This window comes from Malania oleifera, chromosome 11, assembly GCF_029873635.1.
Source record: "Malania oleifera isolate guangnan ecotype guangnan chromosome 11, ASM2987363v1, whole genome shotgun sequence".
NCBI classification, from domain to species: domain Eukaryota; kingdom Viridiplantae; phylum Streptophyta; class Magnoliopsida; order Santalales; family Ximeniaceae; genus Malania; species Malania oleifera.
In genome coordinates this window covers 52,807,635-52,825,362 of record NC_080427.1, presented here as the reverse complement: position 1 = coordinate 52,825,362, position 17,728 = coordinate 52,807,635, and the positions used below count along the sequence as shown (strand labels likewise).

At 35.3% G+C, this 17,728-nt stretch overlaps 2 protein-coding genes across 2 annotated transcripts; one reads left to right on the top strand and one right to left on the bottom strand.

The window, feature by feature from the left end:
- Positions 1-2,191: 2,191 nt before the first annotated feature.
- On the bottom strand, positions 2,192-2,686 carry LOC131167533 (uncharacterized). Its single transcript, XM_058126335.1, has one exon. It carries the CDS (start codon positions 2,684-2,686, stop codon positions 2,192-2,194), a length of 495 nt encoding a protein of 164 aa, XP_057982318.1.
- Positions 2,687-9,261: 6,575 nt separating this feature from the next.
- On the top strand, positions 9,262-17,127 carry LOC131143517 (probable inactive purple acid phosphatase 29). Its single transcript, XM_058091876.1, has 4 exons — positions 9,262-9,864; positions 10,325-10,719; positions 10,979-11,426; positions 16,464-17,127. Exons 1-4 carry the CDS (start codon positions 9,549-9,551, stop codon positions 16,496-16,498), a joined length of 1,194 nt encoding a protein of 397 aa, XP_057947859.1. The 5' UTR covers positions 9,262-9,548; the 3' UTR covers positions 16,499-17,127.
- Positions 17,128-17,728: the final 601 nt, after the last annotated feature.

Genomic DNA, 17,728 nt, shown 5'->3' with positions numbered 1-17,728 from the left:
AACTTGGATCTAATTATGACACGATTACTAACATAGCAAGTTGTGCTAACGGCTTCGGCCCATAAATATTTTGGCAAATTATGTTCGTTGAGCATTGTCCTAGCCATTTCTTGGAGTGTTCGATTTTTTATTTCAACTACTCCGCTTTGTTGTGGAGTTTTTGGTGCGGAGAAGTTGTGTGAATAGCCATTTTTGTTACAAAAGTCTTTTAGTTTTTTGTTTCTAAATTCTCTTACTCTATCACTCCTAATGTGAACAATTGACATTCCCTTTTCATTTTGAATTTTTCCACAAAAATGGATGAAGGCATTACAAGTGTCACTTTTGTTTGCAAGAAAAATTACCCATGAGAAACTAGAGAAGTCATCAACTATAACAAAGGCATATAGTTTTTCACTAATACTAGCGATATCATTAGGACCAAACAAATCAAGATGGATTAACTCTAAGGGTCTTGAGGTGGATATCATTTTCTTGGTTTTGAAAGAAGATTTAACTTGTTTTCCATATTGACATGCATCACAAACTTTGTCTTTTACATAATTATCCTTTGGTAGGCCATTTACTAGTTCTTTAAATGATAGCCTATGTAGTAAATCCATGCTAGCATGACCTAATCTTCTATGCCATAACCAACAATTTTCATTAGTAGCTACTAAACATCTAATGTCACAAGTTTTAATGTCATCAAACTCAATTGTGTAGATGTTGAATTCACGTTTTCCTACAAGTATTTTTCCATTTAAATCATTTATCAAACATTGGGTGGATTGGAATGTAATGTTTAACCCTTTATCATATAACTGACTGACACTTAACAGGTTATGTTTAAGAGTATCTACAAGAGCAACATTTTCAATAGCCAAAGATGAATTACCTATTTTACATTTACCAATGATTCTTCCATTGGCATTGTCTCCAAAAGTCTCAAATCCTTCTTTTTTGTAGGTGAAAGAGAGGAATTTGCTTGCATCTCCCGTCATGTGTCTTGAGCATCCACTATCAAGAAACCATTTATTTCTTGTGGAGTTGGTCTTTAAGCATGCTTGCACACAACATTAAGTGATTTGTTTTGGTACCCACATTGTCTTGGGTCCTATGGGGTTAGTGTTCTTAATCACCCATTTGTATTTCATGTTTTTTTCTCTATTTCCCCTGAAGGGGCAAGTAAAGCGTATGTGACCTTTTCTTTCACAATATAAGCAAATTTTATTGAAATGTGAGGGATTTGGTTTAGGTGCAGGGATTTTCTTTGACACAGAGCTTCTTTTAGCACAAAGATTTGCAAAGCCTATTGATTCGGTTGACGATAAGTCGTATCCTAATCCTTCTTTGAAAATTCCAAATCTTTGGACTCCAAGTAGCCTATCAAAATTTTCAGTACCATTTGTAAATTTGTAAATTGTATTATTTTGATCTTCCACTTTCCTTTTGAAAAGACTCCATGTAATTTTTACATTCCTTAGTAAGCTTTTCATTTTCTAAACTAAGAGATGCATTTTTTTTCTTTTAAAGTATCATATGAGCAGATTTGTTTTTGCTTGCATATTGCATGAGTTTCTTCTAAAAGTTTGTTTTTCTTTTTAGCAGCTATCAATTCAATGTAGAGTTTCCTACAGTTTCCTTCTAATTCTTCATAAGATGGAAGATATTCATCATCAGAATTTACCTCACTTTGTTCATCCGCCATAAGACATAAGTTGGAAACTTCTTCTTTGGTTTTTTCGTCAGTTAAGGTTCCATCTAGTTCATCCCATTTGGTTGTGTTCATGGTTTTGAATTTCTTTTTATCTCCTTATTGATTGTTGCCTTTGTTTTTGAAGAGAGGACAGTCGGCCATGGGGTGCCCGATCTTTTTGCATTTGTAGCACCTTATGCTTGATTCTCCTTTCTCCTTTTGTTTGCCACATCGTTTGTTCATCAAAAATTTCTAATCTTCTAGTGAGGAGAGCGACTTCATCATCGTCGTCATTTTCTTCCTCTTCTACGACCTCTTCTTGCTTTCTAGCTTTTAGAGCAATTCCAGTAGCCTTCTTAGGTGCTTCAGCTTTTGCGGTAGCATTTTTTTTTTTATTTCATAGGTCATGAGAGACCCAAACAGCTCATCAAGAGTCACCTTTGACAGGTCCTTTGCTTCCTCAATCGTTGTGGACTTGGCGTGCCAGGATGCAAATAGAGAGCGAAGGACTTTCTACACATTATCTTCCATAGAGTATTCTCTACCAAAAGCTTTTAGTCCATTTGTGATATGTGTAAAATGAGTAAACAAAGCAGTAATTGTTTCACTCTCTTCCATTTTAAACATTTCATATTCTTGAACCAACATATAAATTTTCGATTTCTTTACCTGGGTCGTTCCTTCATACGTTACCTGAAGCTTTTCCCATATCTCCTTAGCCATGTTGCATCCACAGATTCGGTTGCACTCTTCATTGTTCATAGCACAATAAAGGAAGTTCTTAGTCTTAAAATTCAGTTGTGCCAGCTTTGCATCAACCTTGGGAAGTTTCCCAATTGGTATGTCATCGCCTTCCTCATTCTTTAAGGTGTAGTCTCCTTCGGTGATGACATTCCACGTTCGGTAGTCATAGGCATGGATGAGGATTGACATCCAATCTTTCCATGCCGGGTAGTTAGTTCCGCATAATTTGGGAGGATGGTCCATGGATTGACCTTGGGCAAACATGTCCGCTATATTGATCTTTGCGCCTAGGAGTTACTCCTAATATCTAGCGACTGGCACTCTGATACCACTTATTGGCCTGGATAAGCGTCTAAGGGGGGTGAATAGACGTTTTTCGCGGATATGCAAATTTTATACAAACACAAAAAATCTTGCCAAGAACAAGAGTATTATATCAAAATATAAAAATAAAACAAATGGCAATGGATGAGCAACACAAGAAAGAAGAGAGAAGAGAAGCTTAACACAGTGATGTTAATGTGGTTTGGCACCCCGCCTACGTCCACGCCTTGAGACCAACTCAAGGATTCCCCAAATCCACTATACGATCCTTCTTCCGGTGGAGAAGCCTATACAAACAGCTGCTTACAAAGAGCTTTTACAATGGTACTCACCTAGAGGCACCTTACAATAGCTCACAAAGAGCCTTACAATACAAGTAGTTGAAGAGCGGTAGATACAATCTTAAATGCTTCTCTTGAGTTGAATATCACAATGTAATCCTCACACTATATCCTTTTTTTCAATGGAGTGTAAACAAAAGCAAGAGCAAGAGGGCAAGTGGTTGCACAATGAAACCCTAGAGTAAATGCACAATGAATGATTTCAACCACTAATGAGCTTCACTACTTTGAAGTTAATGCAAGAGACCTATTTTAAACACCAAAGGGGCGAGCTGGGCGCTGGAGAGCCGTTGGGCATTTATTGATATGAGACAAAGTGAGAACTAATCGTTCTGGAGCATTAAATAAGGTATGCAGCCCGACATTCATCGACGAGGTCTCACCTTCATCGATGAGCTCTTCAGTTAATTCGTCGACGAAACCTTGTGTTCATCGACGAGTTATTGGTTCTGAATTTAGGTAGGTCTTGGTTTCTTTTCGTCGACGAGTACCCTGTGTATGTCAACAAAATGTGCACAGACTTCTTCACCGAATCCCCTGTATTCATCAACAAAGGTGCTCTGAACTTTTTAGGCACTCTCGGTATATTCTCATCGACGAGTACCCTGTGTACGTCAACGAGGATCTGTGTTGTTCTCGTCGATGAAGCCCTGGGTTCGTCGACGAGCCCCCTTCCACTATTTTAGAAAATATACTTTAACTAGGTTTATGTTTGAAGTAAAAAGGTCCTTATTTTTCAGAAGTGATCTCTGATCTACTTTAAGATGTCTTAGGTTTAACAAAACATGTTTGAGGGTTTTTAAACATCTTATGCAGTTTTTTTTGACTAGTTGTATGTGTGTGGGACTGTGCCTGTGTTCTAGTGATATGCATGTGATATGCCCATTTCTTGCTTGTTCTTTTGAGTCATATCATACACAAAGGATTATAGAAACATTTTCTCTAACTCTCACACTCAACTTAGAACATGTGCTTTCTATGTAGAGCCCATGAGTGCTTTGGTTTGAGTGGCCGAGTTCTGGTCATGTCACATGTTGCTTTTGGCGAGTTTGAAACTTGCTTGCTTTAGAGCCATTCTGTGCAACTGAGCTGGACTAGAGAAAAAGGTTAGTAACCTTAAAGAACTATGTTGACCTTATGGGTCACGCCCGGTTTTGATTATGACAAATACTCATTGTATCTAACGAGTGTTTGAGGTTTTGTGTAGGGACTAAAGGTGATAAGATAAAGATGTGCACAAAGCAAGAAAAGCTTGAAGACCAATTTATAATTCAGCATTGTAATATATATTTGTATTGGTCTGTAATAGTAAGTAGGTATTTGGTTTGTAATAAGCTCACACACATCACATGTATGATTTATTACGTAAGCTCAAACAAATTGTAAATGAGAAGGGACCTTAGAAAGACCTTAGGGTTTTCCTTTCGGTCGACGGAAGGTCGACTGAAACCGGACTTTTTTGGCTCTTCAAATTGGACCCCAAGTGCCCTTAGGACACTCACACTTTCACTTATGTTTGTTAGGCACTTGAATAGGGCTTGTTTGCTTCAATACGGGACCGAAATGCACACATGATGCACTTTCGGTCGATCAGCCAAGCCAGTTCATTTTGGCCTGGTCGACCGAGACACCCTGGGTCAAAGTTTGACCACCCGGTTGACCAGCAAAGGTAGTTCAAAAGGGCCTGGTCGACCGAAACTCCCTAGGGTCAAAAGTTTGACCAACTGGTCGACCGAAACTTATAGTTCAAAAGGCCCTGGTCGATCAAAACCGGTCTGGGTCAACTGTTGACTAAGGCCCTGGTTGACCGAGCCCTTACAATTCATTTGACCCCAGTCGACCGAACCACCTAGGAGTCAACATTTTGACCTCCCCGTCAACCGACCACTTTTGTACTCCAACTACCTGGTCAACCGAAGGGTCCTCAGGAGAATTCCCAGCGGTCTGGTCTACCGAACCAGGCAGTTCAAAATGCCCTGGTCGACCAAAACTCAGAAAATTGGGAAATCGCCCTCTCCTGGTCGACCAAGACCTCAGTTCAATATTCCCCTGGTCAATCGGACCATTTGAAACTTGGTCGACCAAAACATTTTTAGTCGACCGGACCTCTCGGGTTGCCCTGATTTTTACCGCAGTTAATAATTTTTAAACAGGGTTAAAATGCTCTAAACTTCATTAAACTTTTGTAATAATACCTAATAGGTCCCCAACGGTCATATTTTCTCCCATGTCTATATATATGAGTTAATTTGAGAAAATTAGGGCGATTAGCCACCTTGATTAGGGAAGAATTCTCTAAAAAATAGAAACCCTATACTACTCATTTTTCTTACTCAAATCACTCATACTTGCCTTCTATCATTGCCTACATCATTTGTAAGTGGATTGAGTGTGTTTAAATAGGTTTACTCTCCTTGTTCTATTTGCTTGGCACGATTTTATTAGAGAGCAAAACCTATGGATTCTTAGGGGACTTTGTTGATAAGTCTATCCTAAGAAGACCTTATTAGATCTTCTAAGCTTGTACCTTCATTGCAATATCTTGAGAAGATCGTATAGTATTTTGTTTGCAAAAACTTTTCAAAATCATCTTCAAATATCTAGTGTACTTTATATTGATAAATACATTTGAAGAGATATTTGTTTATGAGATAGTGGTTTTTGTTGCAATATTCTTTCACTCATATATTATTTGCTGAATACAAAGATTACGCATTTTTGCAAACTGAGCTTATACTTCATTTAATATTTACATGCTTGAGATATCTTGCTGATTGAAATACTGGAGACATGACATCTTTGTGTGAACTTATTTGTTGAATATCGTGCGAAACAAAGATTGCTTGTTTGCCACTCTCACGTACTCATTACACATATAGAAAATACCTTTGAGAGTTGAACCATTTAGACCACATTGAGCTTACATATTATTTCATATTGTGGTGTATGTCATTGCTCGCATTTGGGTACATATCTGCTTTACACGAAAGCTTATTCATTGTACCATTTGATTGTATTTTAAATACTGTTGTATTTCTAGGCACGGGCCTGAAGAGGGAGACTAGCCCTGGAATAGTCCCGGATTGGCTTAGACCTGGTTAGGAAAACTAGGTGCGTCGTCCTATTAAGGCGTGTAGGTTAAGGTCAGCCCCGCTAATTGACCTGATGTAGGTTGAGGTCAGCGCTGTGTTAATTTGACCTGGTTGTAAACGGTGTCACTCCACCCTTAAGTGAGCTTTTAGTGGAATCCTTTAGCTTGCGAGCTAAAGGCGGGGACATAGGCACAGTTGGCCGAACCCCGATAACATATCGTGTGTTCATTTATATTTTCGCACTTTATATTTACCGCACATGTATGTTATGGGTGAATGATGCGTATGACTTAATTTCCACATTATATTTATCTACGCATTTGGAAATTGAATAGACTGACCCTAGGTTGTGTATATACTGTTGTTGGATAGATTAACCTAGGAGAAAAAGTTTTAAATTCCAATTCACCTCCCTCTTGGGAATACACCAATTCTAACAAACTGCTAATGGGTTGTTGTCATCAAAATTCAGTTGGAATGAAAGACCCTTAACCACTTGGTCTAACAGGTACCGAAGATACTCATGTGCTGGATAGTGAAATGGAAAGTGAAAGAATGACAAAGATGAGTTGAAATGAGAAATGGAAGAACTAATGGAAAATGAGAAATAAAACATGAAGTTGAGAAATGAATTTGTGTGAGTTAATAATATAAATAATTGAGTCGAAGGTTGAGAAATGAATTTGTGTAAGTTAATAATATAAATAATTGAGTCGAAGTAAAACTCTTCGCTTGAGGGCTTATTAAGTAAGATGAGTGCTCTGATAAGTATCAGTTGTAGCCGAACCTAAGTTAATCGGGCAAGATTACAAACGATATCAGAACAGAGTATAAGTGTGTAATATTCCTTATTCTCAAGAACTTTGCTTGTAAACATGGGTTGCATGTGAATGGTTTTGAAAATGGAATTAAAAGCTTGTGAAAACTTGTGTTTTATATTTACATGATTATGAGCATATATCAATTTATTTTCTCAAATGATATGATGATTTATAAAAGTATAATATGATAAAATAAAACTCATACTGCCACACACTGTAAATAATTTATTCCGTCTTATTGAAATGTATTTCATCCAAATATCTAAATATTTCAGGAAACCAAGATAGACTAGGTGATAGAGTTTCGAGATAGTGGGGAGTTGGTACCCTGATATATAGGGTGAGTGTATGAACTAGGTAGGTGTAATTCCCCTAGTGTATTTTGTTTATTTTTTGGGATGTATTGAGATATGTATGTTAATTTGGTTGGGATAGCACTCTGGTATGTGTATTTGTTGTGATATGTAAATATTATGACTTCCGCTGTTAGGGTTGCATGTATGACTGTTTATTTGGTACACTCTTCGTGTTAGGTTATATGGAAATGGTAATAGAGTTATTGATGTGGTCGATGTGTGATGATTTATTTATTATTGATTAAAAAAATGGTATGAAAAATCGGGGTGTCATATGATCACCCAGGCTTAGTACAGCTTTCGGACCGAACAACCCGTACCATGAGGGAAGTAAATGGTGTTAGTCACAGGGAATGTCTTTTATGCATATCTGTAGATTTATGTAAACGATGTTACTATTTAATGAACCGTTTACACTATGGAAATGAAACTAGTATTTTCAATTGTATAAAGTGAGTACAAGGTAAAATAGCTAGTTTTTGTTAAATAAAGGATGGTTGTTTTCAGTAAACACTAAATTCATGTTGGTCACACATTGACTTTAACTTAGTATTCCTTATGGAGAAGTGTCTCACCCCAATATACAAATTATTTTTTCAGGAAACACCAGGGATCGTGTTTAGCAGGGCTAGAGGGGCCAAACTAGTTGTAAAGTCTATGTATGTAGTGTGTATGGACTGAGTTTTATTTTTGTACAGTATTATGAGTTGTAATATGGATATTTGGAGACATTTATATATAATAGTAATTAGAATTCTAGTAATATGTTTGGAGAATGTATCACTTATTTCTACTGCATTTATATTGAATATGGTATCAGGAATACATACGCCACTTAAGTAGGCACCTCGGGCCCCATGTGGCGGGTCAGGGCGTTACATCTTTATTTATTTTCTCGCATCTTTTATAACACAATCCTCCATTATTTCAAATTTCGTCATTATCTTCCTTAAATTTAGAGTTGCAAAATACACACACAATATTTGCCTATTATTAGTTCATATTTTATATAATAGAAATATTCTTAGAGTAATAAAACTTGATTTTAAAATATAATTGCTAGTTAATATATACTATTAATTAAGACACTATTTGATATCACGGTAAAAAATTTTAGAAACAAAAATAAAAAATCAAAACAAAAACAAAAAACTACAAATCAACTATTTGTTTGGTTAATATTTATAAAATTAAAATAAATTAAAAATGCTTGCTTTTGTCTTAAAATAATATTTCAAAAAAAAAAAATATTAAAAAAATATAATAAAAATAAAAATTATTATAATTATTTTACTTAAGTGTTGTACTTTTGAAATTTACTTTACAACTAATATTTTATTGGTCATGATAATTGAAAGATAGTACAAATTATTATTATCATTTTTTTGAAACTCATGTGTATTTTTATTTTAACTATATTTAAACTAATTTAATCATTTCATTTTAGTTTTAATTTAAAAGTGTACAAAAGTGAATGATTTAATCTAAAAGAATTATTTATATATATTAAAATTTCTATCAATAAGTTGTCAAAATAATTAAAAATCATAAAATTTAATTTTTAATTTTTTCACAAAAAATAGAAAATCAAATAAAAATAGAAAATCGAGAACATAAATAAATGAGTTTTTAAAATATATATTTTTTACCATATAGAAACAGAAAATAGAAAACATCTTAAACAAACACTTTTTCAAAATATATTTTTCTCTTTATATAGAAACAAAAAATAAAAAAATAACAACGGGTTTAAGAAAAAGATAGAGTTTTTAACACACATTTTTTCCTTAATGTTCCTAAAATACCCTTTTCTAATAAGTTTAAAACAAAAGTAGTTCCAAACAGGGCTTAATGGCTAGTAGTGATACAATTAAAATTGTTTTGTAAATAGAAAATAGTCAGAAGATAAATCTGAGGTAAGCTCAACGGACCCTCTTTGTTGCATTTCCTTCCCTTCCAAACTGTCAACGAAGGCTGACAGGAACACCATCACGATCCTAACAGTCAAACCCAGCTGCTTCCATCTCTAATCTCAATTATTTTACGTACCTATTCATGTCCGATGGTTGATTGATCTTTGGTGCATTTGTATTTTTCCCCAGTCGATGTGACAATCAACTCATCCACAGCTTAGCGAATTTTCAGAGCCGAGAAATCGCAGACAAAGAAGGAGAAGAAGAAGAACGACGACAATGGCGTTGTCGCCGAAGAATGGACCCCCATCTTCTTCTTTCTCTTCTTCAAACTTGGTGCTGGCATTGGCGGTGTTCCTTTCGCTCTGCCATGTTCCGACGTGCGCCGTCGCGGCGGAGCGGGAGTCGCTGCAGTTTGGGCGAGACGGGAAATTCAAAATATTGCAAGTGGCGGATATGCACTTTGCGGACGGAAAGACCACGCCTTGCTTGGATGTTCTTAAAACCCAATTCCCTTCCTGCTCCGACCTCAACACCTCCGCCTTCCTCGACCGTATGATTCTCGCCGAGAAACCCAATCTCATCGTTTTTACTGGTATATGTTCTCCTCTTTCCCTAGTTTAAGTTCGGTCTTTTAATTAATTAATTGTTTCCTCAGCTTTAGGCAGTTGACCATCTTAGATATGCAGATAGCATGTACTATTTTTCGTTTGCATTTTCAATTTGTTGGCAAATATGAAGAGGATGCCATTTAGATTAATCCATTTAAACATTGAGTTGTCTTTTGGAACATGGATTTGGGGCTTTTGAATTTGGAATTAAAATCCAGTGCAAGATCTTGTTGAATTTTGTCTCATTCCAAAATTCCCAATACAAGGCCGCAATTCCATATTAAGAAAAGGAAGAAGCTATTCTCATATGGATTCTGTTCCACTTTATTACTTCTCTGTGAAACTGAATTGCGGAAACTTATTCCCAGTGAGTATGCCTTTGAAAAATGAAAATAGTTTACACATTCCAGCTTACTTGTGCAAGAATTTACTGGTTGAACACAGGGGACAATATCTTTGGTTTTGATGCAACTGATGCGGTAAAATCTATGAATGCTGCATTTGCTCCGGCAATATCATCAAACATCCCATGGGCAGCTATCCTGGGAAACCATGACCAAGAATCCACACTATCGCGGGAAGATGTAATGAAACATATTACCAAGATGAAGAACACATTGTCCAAATTGAATCCTCCTGAGGTGCACATCATCGATGGTTTTGGGAACTATAACTTGGAGGTGGGTGGAGCTGAGGGCTCAGTGTTGCGAAATAAATCAGTTCTAAATCTCTACTTCCTTGATAGTGGAGATTACTCCACTGTTCCCTCCATTTCTGGTTATGGCTGGATCAAACCATCTCAGCAGCTTTGGTTTGAGCGCACTTCTATGAGGCTTCGGGTACTTGCTCTCAGTATATATATATATATGCTCTCAGTATTATTGCTCTTATTGCATTTCAATTCTATAGGATTTCAACAAAACTCACTATACAAGATGATAATTTAGTTAGGCCCTCTCTCTTTAATTGATTGTAGCTTATATTGTTTTTGCAATTCATTATAATGCAACCAGTTTCCACAGATTATGGAAATACTCAGCCAAAACTTTTTATTTGTGCCTCATTTGTTGATTTGGACCACTGCCCTTTTTATTGCAGAGAGAATATAAGAGGAAGCCAGAACCTCAAAAAGTTCCTGCACCTGGGCTTGTTTACTTTCACATCCCATTGCCTGAATATGCAAATTTTGATGCAACAAATTTCACGGGTGTTAAACAGGAAGGCATTAGCTCTCCTTCTGTAAACTCTGGTTTCTTCACAACCATGGTCTCAACAGGTGATGTGAAGGCTGTATTCACTGGCCATGATCACATAAATGATTTCTGTGGTGAGCTGACTGGAATAAAGCTTTGTTATGCTGGGGGTTTTGGATACCATGCTTATGGCAAGGCTGGATGGGCAAGGAGAGCAAGGGTGGTGGTAGCAAGCTTGGAGAAAACAGAGAATGGATGGGGAACGGTTAAGTCTATCAAGACCTGGAAACGTCTTGATGATGCAGACCTCACCACAATTGAAAGTCAAGTTCTCTGGAGCAAGAGAGTCTCCGGTAAGCTTCTATTGAATTTCCTTGGCTTGTCTTTGACATTCTCTTTAGGCTGTGCTAACAATGTTTTAAAAAGTGAAAGCATAATATGAGGCGTTTTAAGTTTTAACCCTCAAATGGTGAGGCATAAGCCCCAACCTCAGTATGAAGGCGATATTTGAAAAAAAAAAAAATCTTAAATTTGGAAAAAAAATTTATAACATGCGAACTACGTTTTGTTCTTTCTAAGCATATGAACTTACAATCATTCAAGCGAAAAATCATGCTAAGAGATAATCATAACATGGCAAAATTAAAAATGTGTTCATGATCCAAGATGCAATTTTCAATTCTTTTGAAAAGTTTAGGTTCAAGAGTTTTAGAGATTTACTCGGGTAGAGCATTCCTTCATCTGTTCTTACACATATTTGATTAAATTTTGCTAGCCTAGTTTAAAATCAAATTTGACTTTATATGCACAATCTCAAAATGCATAAGCCTCAACCAAAAAATAGCAAAGACGTACCTTCTTCACAAATGCATTGGCTTGCTATATTATGCACTTCCCTTTTGAGACTTTAGTATTATACCTCAGGGCATTCTAGGCACCCCTCATCTGGAAGTGACCCTTGATTGTGCCTTTTAAAAAATTAATCTTAATAAATTAGAACTACAAGCTTTTTATGCACAGTTGGATTGCTCAGGTTCATTTTTATTTTTATCCGTGGTGCATTAGATGTCCAGGTTGGAATATACACATTCTTGCTTCTTCTTTACCTAGGATGATATCTGGTGGATTACTTATGCTGGATCAGTATAACCTAGAACCCGGAATGTTCCAAGTTTATGGAACAGGAACAGGATTGCTGTACTAGCTGCATGAAACATGTTTTAAAATGTGGAATGCTAGGTGTATTCTTGTATAGATATAATGATATATTGATGAAAAATATTTAATGACACTAGTTTACTTTGGAGTGGATGTTGAGGTGTTTCTAAATTTATACAACATTTTCTCTTATAGAGTAGATTTTTTAATGACTGAAACCAGAATTATAATGCGACAATTCTTCACTTCTAATAAGAAAATATGTTACGAGAGAAATATTGAATTAAAACTTTGGGCTGTTAGATTTAGCATTCTAGAATGAAAATGTACCGTGTTACGGAACAATTGTACCAATTTGTGGTTGGATAGGGTGTTATTATGGTCTGGTAATCATGTGGTGGGTTATTGCTTGGCTGCACCCACTATAATCCCATAGCACAATATTTTGGTAATTGCACGCTCAGTCAATACTTACTAGCAGTAACTTGTGCCATGCATGGTTACACACACGCACACGCACGCACGCACGCACACGCACACACTATATGTATATATTAGATACTTGTTGTACACGCACACACTATGTACAACAAGAAATATAAATCAGATTATCTCTTTATTTACTAAAGACAACTTATTGTTTCCAAAAGTGAAAAATTTATGAATTACAATAAAAACAAAAATTTTATGGAAATCTCTGGGATTTCCTTTTTTTTTTTTCACTGAAAAAAATTATAATAAATATATGTTTATTTTATTCTTTAAAAATCTTATAAAAATAAAATAATAATGGATGATTGGTGGAAAGATGTGGAGGCTATTGAAAAAACCCTTTTAAAACAAAGTGTGTTATGTGATTGGTTCATGTTAGTTTCTTTAATTTTTCAATTCAAAATTACCAACATTAGGATTGAAATTTTGGAAACTAAAAAAGGCTTCATGTTATATATATATATATGTGTGTGTGTGTGTGTGTGTGTGTGTGTGTGTGTGTGTGTATATGTATGTATGTATATGTATACATATATAATTTGCAGTATGCACCACCATGTACCTAATATTAATGGAATTGATTGCATTTTTTGTATAATATCTATGTTAGCCACCTTGCAAATAACTAAATGACACATAATCTTTATTCTCATCAAGTTGGAACATGGCAAACATTATAGATGTTAATTCAACTCATATGTTAAACTTGTCTTCTTTTACAAATTTTAATTTTATTTATTTATTTATTTTATGATGCCTTTTTTAATGTTAAGCTAGACTACATTTTTGAGGTGTAACAAGAAGAAAAGAAAAAGAAAAAAAGGAAATGAAATCAGAGAGTTTTTTTATTTATTTTTTATTTTTTTATTTAAGTAAAAGAGGGCGGCACCTCCTTTCATAATTTTATTAATAACCCTCACTTATGGCGGAGGAATATTATGAAAACAAAAGGACACTTGGGGCTTACATAATAACCAAATATAAAACACTCATGCATCAAACCAAACGAAAAAAGAAAACAAACCTATACCAATACTAAAAGGAAACCAACTAAACATACCTCATATAAACCGTGCCTATCTTATCCAATCTATATAGACCTTTGATAACTCTAAGAAGTTGACTACTATTTGTAAACAAACTATTCCTCCCCATGGCACTGTGTCGAGCCAGCGCATCTACCACTTTATTCCCTTCTCTATAGAAATGATTTATAGAAAAATTTACTCCCTCCAATACACTAATAAGTTGCTCCCAAAAATCCCACAAATACCATACAGAACATTTACAGGATCTTATATAATTTACTATAATATTCGAATCACATTCAATGTCAATACTGGTATGGCCCAATTGTTTGCAAAATTTTATTCCTTCCATCACTGCTCTTAATTCAGCTTCATTATTAGAATAAGAACCAAAATATTTTGAAAAATAAAAAATAAAAGAAGCTGTACAGTCTCTAAGGATGCCATCACCACTCGCCGGCCCTGGGTTCCCCAAGCTGCTCCCATCCAAATTTAGTTTCAACCTCCCTTGTCTCGGTTTTAGCCATTTCACAACTTACATAGCTTTATTCTTTTTATTCACAATCTGCACCTTCAAATTCTGCAAGATCCGAACATTAGCATCATTTAAATGAGCCATAACTGTCATGTTCTCACTCAAAACCCCCACTCATTCTTAATGGACAGCCACATATCTGTACCACTCTCCAATTTTCCCTCCATTCTAGCCACACATCTCCTTCTCCACAACTTCCAAACTTCTAAATAAGAAATCAAACCCATTAATGTTTCCAATTGAGAGTATTTGGAAGCCCTATTAAACCACATTTGGACTCTTTCTTTCCAGCTTTGGTGTCTAAGGAACAGTATACCTACCTCCACCTAAACCTTCCTCCATACATAAGCAGCAAGATCTCCCTTATTTAAAACATGCTCCACATCTTCTGATTGCCTCATCTCACAATAATCACATGTCGAAGCAAGTGATACCCCCACCCTTCTTACCTTTTCATCAATGCTTAAGCACTCAAAAGCAACCTTCCACATACAGATAGTAATTTTCTTCGGTAACCATTTGTTCTAAACTCACTTTGCCCAATCAAACTTTGGAGCTCCAACTCTGATAGCATCTCATGCTGACTTTGTATTAAAGTAACCATTCTTTTCTGGGAGCCATAGCAGGATGTCCAAAGAGTTTCTAAATTTCCCAACTCTTTTCATCACTTCTTCCGCTTTATTAAAATCCAGAATCCTTTGCAAATTTTTCACATCCCACACATTATTAATAACCAAATCTTTTAATCTGATATGTGAATGTGCACCATCTAGAAATTCTAAAAGCAAAGGTCCCAAATCCAGAAACTTATCATACCACAATTTTACATCTCCTTCTCTAACATTCCACTTAGATTTACTTAACAATTTAGGCATACATTGCAGAATTTTCCTCCAAGAAGAAGAATCCAATTCATGTGGCCTGTAAAGAGCAATATGTCCTCCTTTAACATATTTAACTTTAAAAAATCTAGCTAATAAAGAATTTTGTGTTAATAATTGTCAACCAAACTTTATAAACAACGACCGTTGCACTTCCGAAATGTCCCTTGCTCCTATGCCCCTCTCCTTCATAGGAACACACAATTTCTTCAAAACCCTCCATTTCATTTTTTCTTTCCCATCCTTAAATCCTCAAAAAAAAGAGGCAAACATACCTTGTATCTTTTTTATCACCAGCTTCAGGGCATTTAGAACAGCTAACAGATGCAGTGATATGCTAAATCTGAGAGTTGAATCCTTGTTTCACATTTTTCTTGGAGATGGCCTAACTTTGCTGTATTGTGGTGTATTGGATTGAAATGGAACTCTAGGATGTTCAATGCGAGGTTGACATCTTCCAAATTGGTTTAGTGTAGGATTCTTTTCTTTTATGTTTTTTTGCATCTCTTCAGTGTGCTGCTTTTGAACTGTTTTGAAGAGTGAAGCTTGTTGACATGTAATAAGATTGGAAAGCTTAGCTACATTAGTTTTTTTTTTCCTTTGGTCATAGTCTTTTCTTTTGTTTTCTGCAGGAAGATTCCTTGTCCTCCAAGTAGTATTCTTCTCTTAGTCATTATATAATTTCTTCTATTCTCTAAAACATACAACATTGCATTTGGTTTGTACTTTGACTATGGTTTTCCGGAATCTATTTTCCTGGAACCTGTCTTCTTGCCCAAAATATAAAATAAAAAATGCAGTGGATTTCTTCACATTTAGGTTGTATTCAATTGTTAATGATCTTGCTCTTTTTTATTTTAATAACGCAGAAAAAGCTTTCCAGCATTTTTTAAAAGCTATCTTTCTTGGTGAGATTTTTCAAAGCAGGTCTTAGAAATGTCATGCCAACCATGTCTCGTGCTCATTTTTGATTTTCCCCATATCTGGGAGCAGTTCTCACTTGAAATGAACCCTGATTCTTTTCTAATCATTTCCATTTCTAGTCTTCACTTAATAGGCAAAAACTTCCGTCATGTAATAAGAAGTTTACCAGTTCATCCTAAGTCATTTTGTGTTGGGATAACACCTTGATTACCATAACATAGATGTAGTTTTCCTTCCACTGACGTCCTCCCAAACCCAAAAAAATAAAAAATAAAAAAATAAAATAAAGGTCTCTGTATGGTTAACCTTGCATCAGTGTTCTTGTTACATCTAAATTATGCTTTTACATTTCCATGTCATTGCATTGTACAGGTAGCCGCAGAAAGAAACATATCCATGGCGTTTGAATGCTGGGAAGAAGAAATATTTACCTGTGAATTGGCAACCAACCTTACTTTGACAACCTTTTCAGCAACTAGTTATGCCATTGTGCTGCTCCTGAGGACTCTGGTGCAAGTGTTGTAACTTCTTATATCTAATGTTGTATGGTACAAAAGGAAAATAAGGTAATTTAGAGTTATATGCAATATATGGTATGCTCAACGTGAAGCGCATGCTGCAAATTTCTTGAAGTTTCTGAGTTGGTAAAGCAATCCATGAGAAAGGAGCCAAGAGGCAGTGTATTTCTGTGTGTACCCTGCCTAAAGTCCAACCTTGCATGCCACACTGGAGAGGAGGGTGGCATACCAAATGGTTAGGTTAATGGATTTTTGTATGAGATGCTTTAGGTTCTAAATTTAGAAATGGGTGGAAGTACTTGTGATGAGGGATGGCTATGCGCATTTCTAGCTATCGCAAAGTGCTTACACGACATGTTTAGTTTGCAGAATGAAATGAGATAGAAAAAGAATGGAATGAAAATTTGAATGAGGTACGTGATGAAATCAAGTGAAAAATTTAATCACAATCCTTCTAATTCCATTCCATTCTAAAATAAAAAATGTATAATAAAATAATATGTGCATATTGCGTAGTCCCTTTGATGTACTTTTTTATTCGTTGAGAAATATTTTTTGGCAAAATATGTTTTCTAGATTGATCTAGTTGAGAAAAAATATATATTTTTAGAATGATCTATGTTATGAACTGGAGTTCAATAACCAGTATCGAGTTCTTCAAACTCAATTGGCAAAAAATTGACGGTGAAAATTGAGTTTCTTAAATTCGAATTTTTCCGAAGTTTAGTATTGGAAACTCTTTTTTTATTAGAGTGTTTAATTTCTTTTTTTGTGTTTGGCATAAAATTCATCATTAGATCAATTTTGAAGTTGATTTTGGGCTTGATTTAAGGTCGCTCGGCGGGTTGAGAGGTGTGTTTAATTTCGATAGGATATTAGTAAAATCTTTCCGCATGTCACGATGGGATAATGTAATAAAAAAGAAAAGTCAAATATATATGAGGTAAACTAAAAAAAAAAAAAAAAAAGTTTGAATTATATGGAGGTGACATTAGAATGATTGAATGTGCTTTTAGGAAAATAAATATTGTTCAAGATAAAAAACAAATTTGAGTTTTGAATTTTGATAATGAATGCTATTATGAGAGAATTTAAATATTAAGGATCAATCATAACAAT

Bases quoted from the DNA above. Each gene is read 5' to 3' on its own strand.
- LOC131167533 (XM_058126335.1), bottom strand. From the start codon at position 2,686: ATGTTTGCCCAAGGTCAATCCATGGACCATCCTCCCAAATTATGCGGA.
- LOC131143517 (XM_058091876.1), top strand. From the start codon at position 9,549: ATGGCGTTGTCGCCGAAGAATGGACCCCCATCTTCTTCTTTCTCTTCT. The intron at 9,865-10,324 runs GTATATGTTCTC...GGTTGAACACAG, and splicing joins CAATCTCATCGTTTTTACTG to GGGACAATATCTTTGGTTTT. The intron at 10,720-10,978 runs GTACTTGCTCTC...TTTTTATTGCAG, and splicing joins GCACTTCTATGAGGCTTCGG to AGAGAATATAAGAGGAAGCC.